The sequence below is a fragment of the Aulonocara stuartgranti genome (assembly GCF_965226115.1).
Source record: "Aulonocara stuartgranti genome assembly, chromosome: 23".
NCBI lineage: Eukaryota > Metazoa > Chordata > Actinopteri > Cichliformes > Cichlidae > Aulonocara > Aulonocara stuartgranti.
Window position 1 is genome coordinate 19243032 of NC_138958.1, and position 18880 is coordinate 19261911.

Sequence of the window (18880 nt, forward strand, 5' to 3'; positions counted from 1 at the left end):
TTTGTTTGGAACCTTCAGCATACTGTGCACTCTGAACTTGCTTTTACATGTGGGTACAGCATTAGCAACAAGTGTCTTCAATTTTGAGTCATTGTGTGTAGTGAATGACACCAGGTGTGTTCCCTGTGTTCAAAGATTGGTGACTGTGGCAAGCATTTTGCATCACATGGGCTTTCATTTGAGGATATGAGCAGAGTTGTTTTGCAACATGTGTTTTAGCAAGGAAAAATGTGTTTAGATTTATGAGTACAGAGGGTTGTGTTTTGTGAATTGTGTCTTCATGTGACATGTGTTTATGGTACTGGAATATGGTGGCTACATTTAGTAAATGTGTTTAGACTACTGTTCATTTGGGTTACAGGATTGGCTTTTGTGTTTTAACATTTGAGAAAAACTGTAATAAACGTGCCATGGATAAAGGCATTGACCTCGATTCTTGTTTTCAGAAAGCTGAATTTGACATGGAGTTTGGACCAAACTACTATGCAACATTTGAGATCCGTTTTAATGTAAACACAGAAGAAGTCACTGTAACAGTTCAAGATCAAACCAATGAAGAAGTCTGGGAGCATGACATTGATATGGCAGGTAAAGGCTTCATCCTGCAGCAACATCATTTTCTCTCATAGTGTCCAATACTATAGAAATAAAAAGAAGACTCCTCGTATTCTCTGTAGCTCTTCATGAAAAATGGAAATGACAGGGCGATTGGAGTGGCAGGATGGTCACTCAGCTACACCAATTGAACTAAAATTAATACTAAATCAGTGTTAATGTTGCCAAAACAATATTGAAATGTAGTTTCCTCTGGTACCCGTAACATATTGAATCCATGGCTGTCTTAGTGGTGTCCAGAAAATGATCTGGGAAACTTTCTAGGGAAAGCCTGGTGATATCAGGAGAGACAGCATCCATTACACTTGGAGTAGAGAAGCTCTCATTGATAGGAATTTTGCCAAATTTATTAAACCCCCAAGACATGACAATTCACAGCTGTAACCAGGAGGCAGATTTTTGTTTTAGATTACGTATTAATGTAGCAATAATTAAACCATTACCTAAAAGGGTTTAATTTGACACATGTGTCTAATTAATTATACATGATGAGTTTCAAAACATATGAGTGTACAGTGTTCATCACAGTTATCACAGATCTGCTGTCCTGTGGAACCAGTTCCCAGTTTGGACTCCCTACTTTTAAGAATAGGCTTAAAACTTTAATTTTTGATAAAGCTCCTTTAGTTTTCACTGTAACTAAGAGATCCATTGATGCTCTGAGCTTTTCTTATTTACTACACTATGTGTTTATTCGCCAACTCTGCATTTAATCAAGAATCGCCAATTAACCTAACCTCACTAACTACGCTTTTGGACGTTGGGAGAAGCTGGAGTCCCCGGAGAGAACCCACACAAACATGGGGCAAACATGCAAACTTCACACCGAAAGGCCTCGGCCAAGTGGAAACAAATTCAGGCTGTGAGACAACAGTGCTAATGACCACACCAACATGCTTTAATATCTGTCTCTTTTTCACAGTGTGTCTTTTGTCCTGTCTTCCTCCCCTCACCCCTACTAATGTTTGTTCACTCTTCTTGTCAGACCCACCCTAATTGTCTTCACCTGTCTCAATCACTTTCAGCTGTGCCTCCTTCTCCACCTGTCTCCTGTAGCAGTTGTCAGACGCTTCACCAGAAGAGTGTACCGCAAAGCAGGATGTTGCCTCATCCAGGTAACTTCGGGGTTGTCCGTACTATGGAAGTAGTTTGCAATTTATCAGGGTAAATATTAGTGATGGGCAGATGAAGCTTCATGAAGCACTGAAGCTTTTCATCCAATTGGTTCACCCCAGCGCAAAGCTTCTTGAAGCTTCATTTGCTCTAGTAGGACACCTACTGGACATAAAAATATTAGTTGGCATGAATTTGAAGAGTGTGGCCTTTTGCACACAGCCTGTAAATGTCAACAACAAAAGGAGTGTGTAAAACATGTATATTGTAGTAATAGCAGTACACTGTGTATATTTATACTGGCAGTATGGAAAATGATTATTTGGAAATGCTTAAAATGGAAATGATCATTTACTGTGAGGTGAGATGTGGTTGGGGTGTGGACAGTGGTTGTGCTTTTGGTATGGACAGCTAGGTATGGACAGCTACACACTGAGCCTCAGTCCTGCCTGTTCACATTTTATTCTGTAAAAATTTTTTATGACCTTTTTAGTGGGGAGAACATAGCTAGGATTTAATGACTTAACAAATCTTTTGAATCCTTTGTCCTCCACAATGCTAAATGGCTGGGAGTCCTCAATCACCATGCTAACCAGGTCTTCATCTATTTGAGATTGTTCTCCTGAGGAAAGACAATAAAGACAAAGCACAAATATAAATATCACACACGTAACTTATTACAGCTGTATAATATTGTTATATCATTTAGTAACATTACTGCATGCTATATTATCATGGGATTTGATGGCTCACCTGGTCTTGCTCCACAATCGATGTTCCCCTTATTCTCATGCAAAGCTCTGTAGTGCCTAAGCATGGATGAGGTGTTGTTGTTATATCCCAGCTCCCTGGCACATAGCAAACACTTCACCTTGTACAAAAGTCAAGACAGCTTAACATAAATTGTATTGCACCATCAGTATTATGAAAATACATCTTCTGTAGAAATTTACATACCTTGTTGGGAGGAATAAGATCATGTTCCCACACAGGGGAGGACATCCTCCTCTTCTTAGCTGGCTCCATTCTCTCCTGACTTTCTCTCCTCACTCTCATAAACCTCCAAACTGTCTCCAAACTCTCACTAACCGCAACTCTCCATCAAACACCCACATTTTTGAATGAAGTCTGAGGGGTTTATATCGCTGTCATATCTTGCGGCAAAGTTCGAACCACTTCATGAACCAGTCATGTGGTACAGCCGGGCAGCGAGGCATCGGACGTCATCATTTTCAGCTCCTCCCATAAATGAAGCAAGCCTCGATACGCGCATTGCGGGAACGCTCCCTCAATTACTCGACACAAGCTTCGAAGCCTCGATACAGAACGTCACATCACTAGTAAATATCCATGTTAACTCATTTTGTGAGCCTAACCAGCTCTGGAGCAGGTTTGGTTTCAAATAAGAAGTCAGCAGATATAAAATCAATGCTTACTGACCAATCAGTAACATCACCGTTCCTCGAGGATTTCTAAGACCCCTGCTGGGAGAGTACGAGGGTTGAAAGTTCTTCCGTTGCATCTAAAGTCGTTTTGTTTTTTAGATGCAACTTTATTCAAAGTCAAAGTAAACTTTGTGATCTCTCCCATATACAGTGCAGTATGCATAAAAATGAGATCATGAGGTTCCAGTTTAATTCAGTGCAAAAGACGAACAATAAATATAAGAAGTTTTATTTATTATTCATTGATTTATACTTTTTTTTTCTTTTTTTGCAGTAAACGATTTTCCAACGATGTTATCATTCTATAAGCACTTTTGTCTGATCTTAAGACACGACACATACACTGCAGTTGTTAACATCATATCAAAGCTGCATGTGTCAAAGTCTGTGTGGCAGACCGTGGGAAGTGGGGAATGAGGACCCAGATGCAGGATTCTTAATGATGAGCAGTGAGTTTATTTACAGTGATGTAAACAGTTCACACAAAAAAACCCCTGTGCTCTTCCCTGATTCCCGTGCCGTGTCTTCTTCCCAATTGCCTCACGTTCTCCGCTCCCGTGTGTCTGCACTCCCAGTGATTGCTGCTCTCAGGCTTCCTACGCTCCTCCTGGGGGGGAAACAATAGACTGTGGGCATACACTAACTTAGACTTTGCTCTCAAGACACTGACATGGAGTCTCTCACAATCATCCCACACCGGTGGGAGCTCCATCACACTCTTAAATAGCTCCCCCGATGAGCCTGATCAGCGGCAGGTGTGTGGCATGGTCTTCAGGTGTGGCCAGCGCCCTAGCAGGGCCACACCCACCAGGCCTGCAGGTGCCTGTCACCCAGCCTACAGGAAACAGCTGCACACACTACTCTCTCATCCTTAAATAAATATGAGTCTGCAGCTGAGATAATACAAAATAAAACTCACAGGATCGGTTATGTCCAGAGTTTTGGGTGTGCTCCATAAAGAGAGTCAACTGTGAGTCAGTTACCACGGTAACAGTCTCTGTGACCTAAACCTGCTCGTTTGCAGGTTTCCCTCTGACTACTCTCCTCCTGCTACACCTGAACCAGCTGACTGACACTTATAAAATCCTATAGCAGAGCAGATTAATTTACATTATTTTAAACTTTTTTAAAAACATTGAAATCCCAGTTATGTCATAGTTTGCTATTTTTTATATTTATTTACCATGAGTCAATTTACAATCAATTCTAAATATAAAAGGATGGACACAGTGACTACATTGCAGTTTTTATTATCAATATCTAAAAAAAAACTGTGGACAGTAGTGATCTGTTATGATCATCACACTGAAAACAGTTTTATATTTGACTATAACTGACTGCGAGGTTAGTTTCATAATCATTAACATGCCAGTGTTCAGTGATCAGTGGACCTTGATTATGTCAAATAACATTTTATGAGGTACAGTGTTTGAAATTCAAGTCTGAACCAATAGTACATAATAGGACATCCATGTAGTTGTAAAAGCACGATCATATATTAAGTAATCTGAGGTATTCAGAATACGTTACTCTCATTGAGTAACGTAATGGAATACATTACAAAATACATTTGGGGCATGTATTATGTAATCTGTAGTGGAATACATTTTAAAAGTAACCTTCCAAACACTGACCACACATACCAATCATACGAACCACATCAGAAAGTGTGATCTGAAACTGTCCTTGGTCCACTGCCTGTTACAAGAAATTTGCACAATTCAAAACTTAAAAAGCAAAAACACAAACAAAAAAGTCTGTAAGATTCCATTTTGACTCTTTTCTGTTTTATAGCAGCAAAAATATATTTCAGGACTTGTAAATTTTTGTTTGTATTGTCTTTTCCTTTTTTATTTCAGGTTCTCCAGAGGTGAATGTTGCACCAAAGGTGAGTTTTAAGCTCTGTTAGCCTGCCCACTATTGCTGCTCTTCTGTGTGTTGATTTGATTTTTTACCCTGGCTCCCCCGTTACTGTTGTTTCTGTGTTTGCAGTGTCATATCTGTTGACCTAAGAATATTTCCATGCTTCAAAGTAATAATTACTGTGGATGGAAATAATAGATGGAATAATATTTTTATTGCAAAAGTGGTCATGAATTAGACCCAGTAATCAGGTCAAAACTGCAGAACAGTGGGAAAGCTAATCAGTGGCAAGAACGAGTCAAGGAGCTGGACTCCTGCGGCAATGAACAGCCAGGACGAGTGACATGCTTCCGCCTTGCTCTAGAATCTAGAGCAAGGAGGAAGCATGTCACTCGTCTAGATACTGGACTCCAGTCTAGATACTGGAGTCCAGTATCTAGACTCCAGTATCTAGAGTCTAGATACTGGAGATTAGGAAAAGGCCAACACAGATCAATTACAAATAACATCTTTTTGTGGATGATGGGATGAAGTCCCTTCTGAACTGTTACAAAGTTACATTAACATAATATTGCCTAAATTTAAGTAACATGGAAAATAACTAACACTAAACTCTGATTTTTAGCTGAAAGTTTCAACTGAGCTTCTCGAGATCCTGAATGATTTAGATGATGGGGACTTTGACACCTTTAAGTGGCACCTCAAGTCTGAGCTGTGGAAAAACATCAAGCCCATCCAAGAAAACAAGCTTACGAAGGCAGAGCGGCATGCAATGGTGGATCTCATGGTGCAGAAGTATGAGATAAGCGGAGCTGTAGAAGTGATGGAGAGCGTTTTATTGAAGATCAGCAGGAATGACCTGGTGGAAAAGTTAAGACTCTTAACTGTGGATACACCAATCTGACATTTAGATCACAAGTCCACATTCCATATTGTAACATTAATCTGACACTCTTCAGGTCTATGAGAAATATTTGACGTATATGTAAGTATTGTTGTGGAAGTTTTCCATTTAATAAAGCCTGCAGACAAGCGGTGAGCGATAGCTAACATTCTTTAATCGAAACACAAAAACGTAAACCAAGCTTGGTGAGAGAATGCATCATCGCGAAGATCAGCAGAGTCTCTCCTGAGCCTAGCATGGCTCTCAGTTAAATACCTCCTACAGGAACAAAAGGCAGTACACAGCTGTTTCACACCTTAAGGTTCACACTCCCTTGCTACCTCCCAGAGTCTCAAAGAGACAAAGATTCTCCCTGTGGAGTGGTCTGCTTCCCTCAACTTCCTTACCAGACCCCCACCATCTGTCTAACTGCATGAGTTTGAGACTTGCTAAAATCCATTGGCACCAAGGCATTATACAATAAAATAATGTGAATGATACATAAGTGAAATAAATTCTTCCACAGTATATACAGTCAAGCCCCTAATTATTCATACCTCTGGCGCATTTTGACCTACAGTTACTTTTATATAAAAACAGCAAGGTTTTTTTGACCGGAAATGAGACAGGTGTCTCCCAAAACATAATAAGACAATGTACAACAGGCATCATAAAAAAAAAAAGCTGGAAAAATAAAAACATTTTCCAGCTTTTATGTCCAGAATTATTCATACCCTTCTCAATGATCAATAGAAAAGCCTTTATTGGCTATTACAGCAATCAAATGCTTTTTATAATTGCAGACCAGCTTTTTGCATGTCTCCACAGGTATTTTTGCCAATTCATCTTTAGCAATGAGCTTCAAATCTTTCAGGTTGGAGGGTCTTCTTGCCATCACCTTGATCTTTAGCTCCCTCCACAGATTCTCAATTCAAGTCAGGACTCTGGCTGGGCCACTGCAGAACGTTAATGTTGTTGTCTGCTAACCATTTCTTCACCACTTTTGCTGTGTGTTTTGGGTCATTTTCGTGCTGAAATGTCCACGTTTGACCAAGGCCAATTTTCTCTGCAGACTGTCTGATGTTGTTGGGAATCATCATGCATTGTTCTTTATTCATGTTGCCATTTACTGTGATTAGGTTCTCTGGTCCATTGGCTGAAAAACACCCCCCAAAGCATTAGGTTCCCGCCACCATGTTTGACAGTAGGGATGGTTTTCTTTGGGTTGAAGGCTTCTCCTTTTTTACGCCAAATGAAGGAAACATCATTGTGACCAAACAATTCATTTTTGTTTTATCTGACCATAATAGAAGACCAGAAGTCGTCTTCTTTGCCCAGATGAGCATTTCCAAAGGCCAAGCAAGCTTTTGTGTGCCTAATCTGGAGAAGTGGCGTCCTCCTTGGTCTGCATCTGTGGAACCCAGCAGTGTGCAGTGACTGTCTGCTTTGAGACATTGCCACCAGCAGAGCCCAGATTCACCAGGATGGCCTTGGTGATGATCCGTGGATTCTTTTCCACCTCTCTCACTAGCCCTCTGGCCAGCACAGGTGTCACTTTTGGCTTCTGACCACATCCTCTGAGATTTTCCACAGTTCAGAACATCTTATATGTTTTAATAATACTTTGCACTGTAGCCACTGGAACTTGAAGTGGCTTAGATACAGCATGGCCTTGTAGCCTTTTCCTGACTTATGAGCAGCCACAATGCACAGCTGCAGGCCCTCACTGAGCTCCTTTGTCTTAGCCATGACTGTCCACAAACCAACTGCAGAGAGCTGCTTTTTTTCACCTGTTGATTTGATTAAACCAGCTGTTCCCAATTAATCAGGGTAATTAGGATACTTTAGAACAGCTTGCACACTTTTGCTCAAATGTAAATAAAAGCTGAGAAATGTTTTTTTTTCCACAATGATGCTTCTTGTACATCATCTTATTATCTTTTGGGAGACACCTATGTCATTTCTAGTCCAAAAATAACTTTCTGGTTGAATAACAGTAACTTTAAATCAAAATTTGCCAGGGGTATGAATAATTGCGGGCTTGATTGTAACTGTATGTATATATGAAATATATGAGAGAGAAATAAAAAGAAAAGTATTTCAGTGATGATGTCATTCCCCCCTTTTCATATATATATTTTTTAGGGTAAACAGTGTCTCAAGACAGACCAACACTTGGATTAGTCTGCACTAGAGATGGCACGATACCACTTTTTTATGTCCGATACCGATTCCGATATCATAAATTTGGATATCTGCCGATACCGATATGAATCCGATATAGTGTTTTTTAATCAACAAAACAGTTTTTTAAAAATATCTTGCTGCATTTTGTATAAGTTCATACTCAAGTTTAAAACAACAACTACACTAAAGCTATTCTGTTATACCTGTATGCAAAAAAAAAAAATTTCATAGTTCAGCAATACTGATCAATCTAATAAACTTAAACCTACACCATCCTCCCTATTCTGGTATTTTAAAGAGTACTTAGCGTAAATATTAAGCAACCTAACTAATAGGGTTCCAACTCCCAGCAACAACAAAAATAAATAAATAAAAAATAGGGAACCACCCCTCACGCTCCACCTCATGATGCTTAATCGACGTAATCAACCTTAATTTGATGCAGTGTGAAAAAAAATGCACAGAAATCAATTATTTTTCAAGATATATTAAATAGATTCAACATCTTTCTTCAACAAAATTGCAGACTGCACAGATGTTACCTTCCCAAAGGAAAAAGTACTATAGCTTACTAGGGTATATATATTAGACTTAATAGTCACTATATACAGTAATTGACTTCTATTCATTTTACATCAAATTAAAACTTTGGGTGTAAGATTCGGATAATTATTTATTAAAAGCTAAACATTTTAAATGAGAATAAGAAAGAAAAGTATGTCTTTGTGCCCCCTTTTCCCTGTTAATGCCCTATCGCCCCCCCCTGGCTAAACTTTGCTAGATCCGCCCCTGCACAGTTACCAGCCGTCAGCTAGTAGAAAAAGATCCTCGAGTAGAAAGTAATATTAAATAAATTCTAACAACAGCTTATCAAGCTTAAACGTGCTGCTGTTAATCTTAGCTTACTTCATTTGGTGATGATTTGCAAAGAACAATGTTTATTTCACTTTATTGCCTCAAAAAATATATACAAATTGCATGATAACCAATCTCAGTTACACTTTCAAACACTTTATTAAAAAAGTTTAGTTTTCTAAAGTTCAAATGTCTCAAGTGAAACTAACTTACCATACACAACATTAAAAAGACGCAAATCTCTGAACTTTTTTTCCCGATGTCGTCCAAGCATGTTGTACTCCACAGCCAGCTCAGGTAATATGAGGAATTTCATCATCCTTCTTGTGGCATCTTGTGGCCCTTGAGGGCATCCACACAACTAGAAAAATTTGCATTTCCTGCGAAAATGCAGTGTGGATGCTGTAAAGCTGAAGCTGTCTGCTGAAAACAGCTGAAGAAGCTGAAATAAATATTTGAAAAGTAGTTGAACTTTTAATCAATTTGCAGAAGCATAACAACTTAGCAAAAATTTAAAAACTTAGCTGAAATGACACTTGGCCGAAATATTGTAACTTACTAAGAAATAGTATAAAATAGCAGAAGTATTGTAATTCAGCTGAAATGTTAATATTTAGCACAAACATAACAATTTGGAAGAATTGGTTTAACAGTATAACTTGGTATACAATACTATAACATTGTAGCAGAAATACTATAATTTAGCAGAAAAGTAACAACTTTAGAAAACAGCGTGACTCAGCAGAAATATAACAATCACAAATACTATATCATAGCAAAAAATATATCTAGTTAAAAATGTCATATCTTAGTGAACATTTATGACAGTTATGACACAAAACTGAAAATAAATAAATAAATAAACAGAACAAGATGACGTTATCTCAAAACTACTTGTGAAAAATTGGCAGAAAAACCATGTCAACACATTTATTTTCTTAAAAAAAAAAAATCATAAAATTGGTGCACCTTACTCAATGCAATTGGGATATGCATTTCTCCTGAGATGATTGGAACCATGATTCCAAGTGTATTTTCAGTGTTCTGACATTCATGTCTGAATACAGGGATAAAATGTTTTCATCAGTACAAATCCCACACTACCCTGAATCGAATGATAAGATTTATTACCCCACACTATTCACTTAGAAGATTTCACGTCTAATAATACATGTGGAGAGAGCAATTAGAAGCATCAAGGCTATCAAAATATTTGACACCATTATCCCTCTGAACGGTGCTGGCAGTGCACAAGTCTGCTTCCTAAGTATTATCAAAACAAACCCCTGGTTAAAACTTTGGCTAAAGATTTCACTGTCAGTGAAGTTGCACAGTTCACTTGGCATTTAGATTGCTCATCTGGTAGATAGGGCACCTCATATACTAAAGCTACGAGACCTCTGCAGCAGCTGTAGTCTTGTATTTATTCCACTGATTGAATTCAACAAAATGTTTTGAAAGCTGCACCTCTCAGACCAGTGCTTGTAACTGCACTATTTTTATAGTAAATAGTTTTATATTGGTTCAGGTAGATTATATATGATGTAAATGATTAGAGCTCTAATTATTGATAACAAACAACAATTTTTAACAAGTAAATGTAAAAAATGGTTTTAATGAAATTCAGATTTTAGTGATTGTAGCCCCTCAAATGTAAACATTGGAACTATGCTTTGGCTATTTTAGTAATGGTTATATAATCACATTTATGAATTGCACTGATTTACACTTGGATATATGTTTTTCCTGCCAAGAATAAAGAAAACCTACATTTATTTCAACATATGCACAGCTAATTATGCAACCAAGCACCCTGTTGATTTACCATTAAGATTGCATTAGATGAGAAGAAGAAACTGGAGAGTGCATGTGTTTGGTGTGACCAACATACTGAACATTTAACTTGGCATCTTTAAATCACCTATACTTTTTTAAGACCACACAATAGAAATCAAATAATTTTTAAGAGAGAAGTGCATCAGAGTGTGAACATGAAAGTAATACCAGTCCACGCTCTCTCTGATGCTGCTGTTAACTTTGTGTCAACATAGTCGTTACGAGTGACTTTTACAGAGAGACAGGGTGCCATTCTTAGTTGAAGGTATCTGAAGTGAACATAATTCCTCACATAAAGACACTTTATCTCAAGCAGTCCAAACGGTGGCTGTGCAGATGGATCAAAGATCAACCCATCTCGTGAGGAACCAAGCCAGGGAGCGTCAGGGTGGACAACGAGGCCATGAGGCCTATAGTTAAAGTTTTTCAATTTGCAGTTTTCTCCAGCTGCGTTAAACTCCATGTCTGTCCCTGTGCTCACGTCTGCAGTCTGTCTCGTTCCTTTGAGGATTCTCTCTGCACAGTTTCACCCCTCATATAACAAACCTCTTAAACATGAAGATGTAATCTTGGCCTCTGGAACTGATGCCACTCCTGGTCGGCTGCCTGTTCTCCTGTTGCTGTCTCAATCTTATTTGCCATGTCGTCTGTGCTTTCATCCTCACTGCAGACATGCACACACTCTATGGGGTCCAGCCTGTACTCACAGTGTAGAGTAGCAGTGGCAGGTAAAGAAGAGGATCTTGGTAAATGTTTACAGATGTTGTGGCTAATTTGGGCTGCTGGTAACAAAGCACACTCACCAATGCTGTCTCAACACAGGTTTTCTCATCACTGATGCCCATGGTTGCTGTTAGAGGTCAATCTATTACACCAAAGTCTTTGCATGATTCTCCAGTGTTTAGCAAGGAGATGTGAAGTGGGTCACCAGCCAAGTCGTTGTACAGTTTATTTCTGTTAAATGCCTCACATAATAATATGAGGGTAAAATGAGGCACTGTGAAAGTCATCTGTGTAATAATGACAATAATAATAATAATATCAATAATAATAATAATAATAATAATAATAACAACAACAACAACAACAACAATATATACACTTAAAAACTACCCCGCACACAATAGTTTTGCACCTGAGCACTTAAAGTTAGAGCACTTTATTCATCACTTAAATCACTTTTAACTGGATTGTCAACGTCTGACAGTTTTTGGTCTGTTTACAAGTTTTACTGTTTATGTTTATTTGTCTTTACTTTTGTGAATAGCTGCTGTAGGATGTATATATAATTATATTAATTATATTTAAACATTGCACTTTCTATTGTGCTTGGAGCATGTTACCTGACTGTTGTACACTAATATTGTATATAACAGCAGCTTACTATCTCACCTGATTCCTCCTTCCATGACTCGATTGAGCCTTGGTCTGGTGATGACCATTTAATAGCTGGTCCTGGTTCCAACCCCTGAAAAAAAGCAATAACAAATATTTTTAAAAAAAAAATACTTATCAAACAAGCATATAACATATTATTTATTGCAGGTTAGAAAAGAACATTAAAGGGTCAGGCCTGAATATGAATCTCAGTGCTGTTTGGGTTTGTCTCACTGTTGCTCTGTCTCGGTGTAGGTGTGAAGAGACAACCTGCAGCATTTCTGATAGAAAGAGCAAGGCTCACACTGTGCGATTTTGTCAGTCGCGCGATTCAGCTCCTGGTCAAACTGTACGGTTGACTCGCAGGGGTTAGAAGATCGTAGGTCACGATGCAGGGTCTCACACTATACCGCCCGATGCTCTGATGCGACCTGAGTGCTCACACTGTGCATCCATAAAATGAAGGTTATAACAGAAATTCTGTCGCTCGCTCTCCCTCTCTGTCTTTCACTCACACAGACACGCACACCACTGCCATCAACTTTGCTAAATTGCTAATGAAAAACGTCAGGCAGCTGTGATTGAGCAGCAATGTCTATCCAACTATTTTCACGGTTGTTGTGGTCATGATAATTTTGTGAGGCCACATCGAAAAGGCTCGGGTGAGCTTTCCAAAGTTCTACAAGTTGTGCCTCCATCGCTTGTGTCCAGATCACACGCTGCACAGCCGTGCTGCTCCATCTTTTTCGCTGACATTTGTGTTTGCGCGTGCGAAGTGTGAGAAGCTGCGGTGACACCCTCACAACGGTCCCGAGGTAGGACCAAGCGATTGATAATCGGGAGCTGGTCGTGAGGTGTTAATCGCTTCCCGTTACCCCACGTATACTACACGATGCACGATGCAGGCCAAAATCGGGCCGATCACCAAAACGCCCGCACGACTGAAAAAACGGCTCAAAATGGGCCAAAAATCGCACAGTGTCTGCCCAGCACAGAGGCACTCTAATGCTGGGCTTACATATCAGTCATATCAGTGCACTGAACTCACTATGTTATCCATCTAACAGAGCCTCAACATGTTCTCACTGTAATTTCCCCTCATGAATGAATTTATGCTGCACTAATATGAATGTTCGGAGGGAAATCTAACGCATTTTACTGGCAGTACTCAAGCTGACTTACCTTTGATTGAATGATGACGTATTCACGACGTGGAGTCTAATAATAGCCAAATCTTGTAACCAACCATTGGTTAATCGGATGTGCGCCTCCAGACATTTATAATTGCGAAATGGTTCGCTGTGTATGCGCTGACTCCACAGGTACGGAAATATATCAGGCTTCGGGGTTTCTGCTCCACTGCCGTTTTTACATACGGGTCCACATTTCCAATGCACGCTATTTTTTGCAAGTACCGTCTCTTCTCATCCGACACAATCTGAGTCTATAAAGTTCTTTTTGTTTTGAGCTGCTTTTAAGTACGGTTTGTATCTTCCGTCCAAACGAGTGTGTTTGTTTTGATTCGTGGCCTGATAAAATGGTGGCATGCTCCCACAATGCATTGCGGCGTGACGTCAATTCCAAAGCCCTATAACACATTTTATTAATCTCAAATTTTACGTTTGAGACTTATAAAATAGTAATGATAATTCCATAATTAAAATTAGACGAGTTAACAAACAAAAAACCCCGAAAACAGTGATAACATAAAATCAGCACAAGGCAGTCCAATCACGAAACACAATCGTAGTTAGCCAATCAGGGCGGGTGACAACAGATTACGTCACAAGTTGTAACTTAAAGACCGCCGGGAACCTTATTTGATCTTTCTGAATCTTTCCAAGATACTTCGAGGGACACAGACGGCTCTTACTGTTCTCAAAAACTTCATAAAACGTAAGTGTCCGACTTCTAACTCCGTTAAATGTCTTCTTTTTTTCTTTTCTTTTTTTTTTCCATTCGATTACTTTAAAAAGAAAGTAATACTGACCATACTGTTGGTCAGTATGGTTTCAGAACGCAAAGAACCACTTCAATGGCGATAATTGAGGCAGTAGAAGAAATTACTGATACACTGGATAAAAATAAATATGCAGTTGGTATTTTTGTTGATCTCAAAAAGGCCTTCGACACAATCAATCACTCAATTTTACTGGATAAATTGGAAAGATATGGTATTCGAGGGAAAGCTGGTAACTGGTTAAAAAGTTACCTAACGGGTCGGGAACAATATGTTAGCATAGGGCATTACCATTCAGAGAAACTTGGTATTACATGTGGTGTTCCCCAAGGGTCAGTGTTGGGACCAAAACTTTTCAATGTATACATAAATGATATTTTTGATGTTTCTCAAGTACTTAAACTCATACTGTTCGCAGATGACACCAACATATTTTTCAGTAGCGATGATTATACTGATCTTGTAATGACCGTAAACAGGGAGCTAAAATTAATAAAAAAAAATGGATGGACATAAATAAATTATCATTAAATATAAATAAAACTAAAGCAATGTTTTTTGGTAATTTAAAATATAATATAGAATTACCAATTATCATTGAAGGTGTACCAATTGATAATGTGAGTGAAAACAAATTTTTGGGAGTTATAATTGATAACAAAATTTCATGGAAACCCCACGTCAGACACATAAAAACCAAAATTTCTAGAAGCCTCGCAGTTTTGAACAAAGTGAAACAATTCCTTGATAAAGATGCACTTCGTACTCTGTACTGTACCCTGGTTCTTCCATATCTTACATATTGTGTGGAAGTGTGGGGAAATACATATAAAAATACAACTAATCCATTAGTCACAGTACAGAAACGAGCACTGCGTATTATTCACAAGGCTGGTTATCTAGATCATACTCACAAATTCTTTCTTCAGGCAAAGTTACTTAAATTCCAGGATCTGGTTAATTACAATACATCCATAATTTTGTATAAAGCTTTTACTAAACTTTTACAGGCAAATTTACAAACTAGATTTGAAATTCGAGAAAAGGTTTATAATGTGAGAGGCTTTGGAGAATTCAAATTACTCAGAACTCGAACAACCCGTAAAGGCTTTTGTGTGTCTGTATGTGGTGTGAAAATCTGGAACAGTCTGAGTTTACAATTGAAACAATGCAAAAATATTCATAGATTTAAATTTCTCTACAAACAGTTGGTCTGGTCACAGTATACTCAATGATGGGTTTTAGTGTGCTCTGTAATGTCTGTTCTCTTACCATTGCTGGTATGGATTCCAAAATAAAAAATAAAAAATAAAGTGTGCGTATGTAAATGGTAAATGGTAAATGGCCTGTATTTATATAGCGCTTTACTGTACATATATGTACTTGTGTGTGTAGATATATATGTATGTATATGTATGTGTGTTTGTTACTTGTAGTTATTACTACCTGTTACCTGTGGTAATGCAATTTATAATTTATATATTCTGTATTCAGTTATGAAGGCTCTAACTGTTGGTTGCGAGCTGCCGCTTAGATGCTTGTATGTGCCCGGAGCTGTTGATGGGTCTGTATGCAATGATGGGCGTAGCTGCGGGAAGTTTATTGTTTTTTTTGTTGATGAGTGAGTATAGGGGTGGGATTTAATAAGTTTTCTTCGTCCCACTCCTTTTTCAGGCAATTTTTGTTTTGTGTATTTTATGTTCAATATAGGTATTTGTTGTGCCTGAAAATGAATAAATAAATGAAATGAATGAATGAAATGTCATAAATTGTTTTCATGGATGCCTGGATGTTAAACTCAATTGTTACACCTGGTAGAGCAGAACGCTGATCATTTTATTAAAGATGAAAGACTTTAGACAGTTTTTCAACTCTCAGTAATGCCATAGTGATCATTTGATATATGGAGTTTAGGTCCAGACACGGCTAGTGAAGTAAGACTGAACAACCGGATTGAATTTTGAGGGTGTTTTTTTTTACTACCCTTATAATATGTATAATACAATATAGGGCAAGACACAAGATCTAGCCATTTAACTTGCTGTCAATATAAAGACTGTCAAAGTACCAAAACTTAATCTGACTTTTCTTTCTTTTTCCTATGTTACGTTTCTATTGCAGAGAAATTCATTATCAATAAATTCACATTTACTATTGACAGTAATATATTAGTGGGTGTCATAGTTGATGAACTTATTGTCTCATGGGTGTTTAATTGAAAAAAAGATCTAAATGTATTAATGAAAAATAATTTCAGTCCTAATTTTTTATATGAAATATTAAGATCTTAACGAATTTGACAAATCTTCAAGATCTATAACAGTTTTATAAACTTTAAGATGTTAAGTTTGAGCTGTGAGTCTCTAACTTTGCTTAAGGCTGGCACTCTGCCCTGGCAATAGGGCTGCCACGATTAGTCGACTAGTCACAATTACGTCGACTATCAAAATCGTCGACGACTGATTTAATAGTCGACGCATCGTTTGAAGCTTTGTAAGATCACAAAAAACGCAGGAATAACTAGTAGGATTTAAGAGTGTAATAACGGACTGAAACAGAAGATGGCAGCACTGCATGTACAAGGATGCCGGCTGCCGTTAAACCCCGAAGAAGAAGCAGTGTCCCAGAATTCATAGCGCAGCCCAGCTCAGTTTACAACAATGGCGGCAGCTAGTTAGTTTTAATATTACTCTTATTATTCTTTCTGGGTCACAAAATAAACGTTTAACATATTTTCTTACGAGAATGTAGCCGTGTAAACCTCAAATATCTGCTCAGTTTATCAAGACACCACATATTTTCAAAAGCGATCAGATGTTTTCGGAGACGTCTGTTACCCACTAGCTCGATAGTTAGCCAGGGGCAAGGTCACTAGAGCCGTGAGAACACCGGACTCCAAATCGTTTTCAAACCCACCGCCGTCTTTAGCTACTCAGGTTAAACATATGAGTCACTTAGATAACTTAAAAATGTTATTGTTTGGCTTTTTTTAGTATTTTATTTGTTCCTGAGTAAATCGGTTTGGCTGAGATTAAAGTTATTGTTGTTACACAGCTGAATAAACGTCAAGCAGACAGCTGATTATCAGAAGTGTGAGATGCTCGAGAATTTACTCCGGTGTCCTGTTATATTTTAGATAGCAAGGAGTTTATTAAACTTCACCAAAACAATCTGCAGATTTCATTAAAATTTAATAAACTATCATCTTGTCTTTATTTTTAGTTAGCACAGACCTGAAACACTTAAAGCTGTAAGCTAATGATGGTTATATAAGAGCAGATGCTGCTGGTGCAATAAGCTGTACGTTTTACGTCCAATGGATGATGATCTGATTAGTCGACTAATCGCAAAAATAATCGGTGACTAGTTGACTATCAAAATAATCGTTTGTGGCAGCCCTACCTGGCAACAACACTTTCTAGCACTTTGTCAATTAAGCTATACAAAAACTGAATAACCAATAGGAATTAAGCTAAAAGAGTTAAACAAAAACCTAATGGAAACCATATTCTGAATAACTTCATTTCCCACAATGCCTCAGAGCCATTACTCGTCAAAAAAAGGCCATTTTCTGTGCGGTTACAGAGGTTGTGACTGACATGAAAGCGTACTAGATTACTGTCATTCTATTGGCTCAAATGATTAACAAAGGGGACCAATAGAAAGAACCACAGCCACAGGAACTATGCAAGTCCATTACGTGTGTGTGTGTGTGTGTGTGTGTGTGTGTGGAGGTGGGGGGGGGGGGGGGGATCTCCAACAAACAACAAATATTTTAGGCATTTAAATAAAGTTAAATCATTTCTTGTTCATAAATTTAGAGCCAAAGAAGCTATTCACAAATTATGAATACCCAGCTTTGTCTAAACTAAAACTGTTGTTTCACTGTGTTTCACTTCAGCAGCATCAATCTTTGCACAGAGAATATTCATGTGATGATTCCTTATTTTCTGGAGTGTATTGCCAGCATATTTTCAAAGGACATTATATGCTAGAAAATATAAAAAATAAATGAATAAAAATTTGGTAAGAAAAAACATCTCATTGGTTCTATGAGTATGAGTTCAGTCTTCAGTTACTTTGACCAACTCTCTTTGCTGTAATATTTGCATTAATTCAATGAAATCTTAGAACTGTTAGCTTTATTTTAAAACCAACATTGTATTTAATATCAGAAAAATACTTTTAGACAGGCCTGGGTTTTTTGGCCTGTCATTTTTAAGCGGGAACCTCAGAAAGGTATTTCTGACTTTTGTTTGACATCAGAAAGCAAAGAGACTGCACAAAATCTACAGGTGTTACCATATTATATGACCCTTGGTTGTAACAGAAATGTATTAACTTCTTAATATTTTTTGTGTTGCCTTTTTTTCAGAATGGCTTTGATGAAGCTTCTAAATACTCGCCCTGACACACCGTATTTCCGGCCACCCCCACTGCACTTCAAAGTGTTAAGATCATGCGACCAGCTGAGGGTCACTAGCTGGCACTTCCAAGATGGGACAGCTACACCCCTGAATACCAAAAAGAACACTGTGGCAGCCATCACAGATACCCAGACTGTGACCAAGGTCACAATATTTGAGGAATTCTCCTCTAAAATCCAGCAGGGGGGGATGCTACATAATGAGGGGGTATGAACTCAGGGGCACGGCCCCACCATACAATATAAATATAACTGCACGAACCCAATTTTTTAGGGCTGCAAACCTAACTGTTAGTGAGGATCGTTTCACCGAAGCAGAG

At 38.2% G+C, this 18880-nt stretch overlaps 1 protein-coding gene and 1 long non-coding RNA gene across 2 annotated transcripts; one reads left to right on the top strand and one right to left on the bottom strand.

Annotated features, from left to right (window-relative positions):
* The first annotated feature begins 536 nt into the window (after positions 1–536).
* LOC309700821 (uncharacterized protein) lies at positions 537–5963 on the top strand. Its single transcript, XM_082524656.1, has 4 exons — positions 537–588; positions 1641–1730; positions 5033–5061; positions 5662–5963. Exons 1-4 carry the CDS (start codon positions 582–584, stop codon positions 5938–5940), a joined length of 405 nt encoding a protein of 134 aa, XP_082380782.1. The 5' UTR covers positions 537–581; the 3' UTR covers positions 5941–5963.
* Positions 3656–15176, bottom strand: LOC309700831. Its single transcript, XR_014274774.1, has 5 exons — positions 13357–15176; positions 12190–12265; positions 11601–11807; positions 9175–11494; positions 3656–3780 (listed from the first exon to the last, which is right to left on the bottom strand). It is a non-coding gene; the product is annotated as an uncharacterized lncRNA (long non-coding RNA).
* Between the last annotated feature and the right edge of the window lie 3704 nt (positions 15177–18880).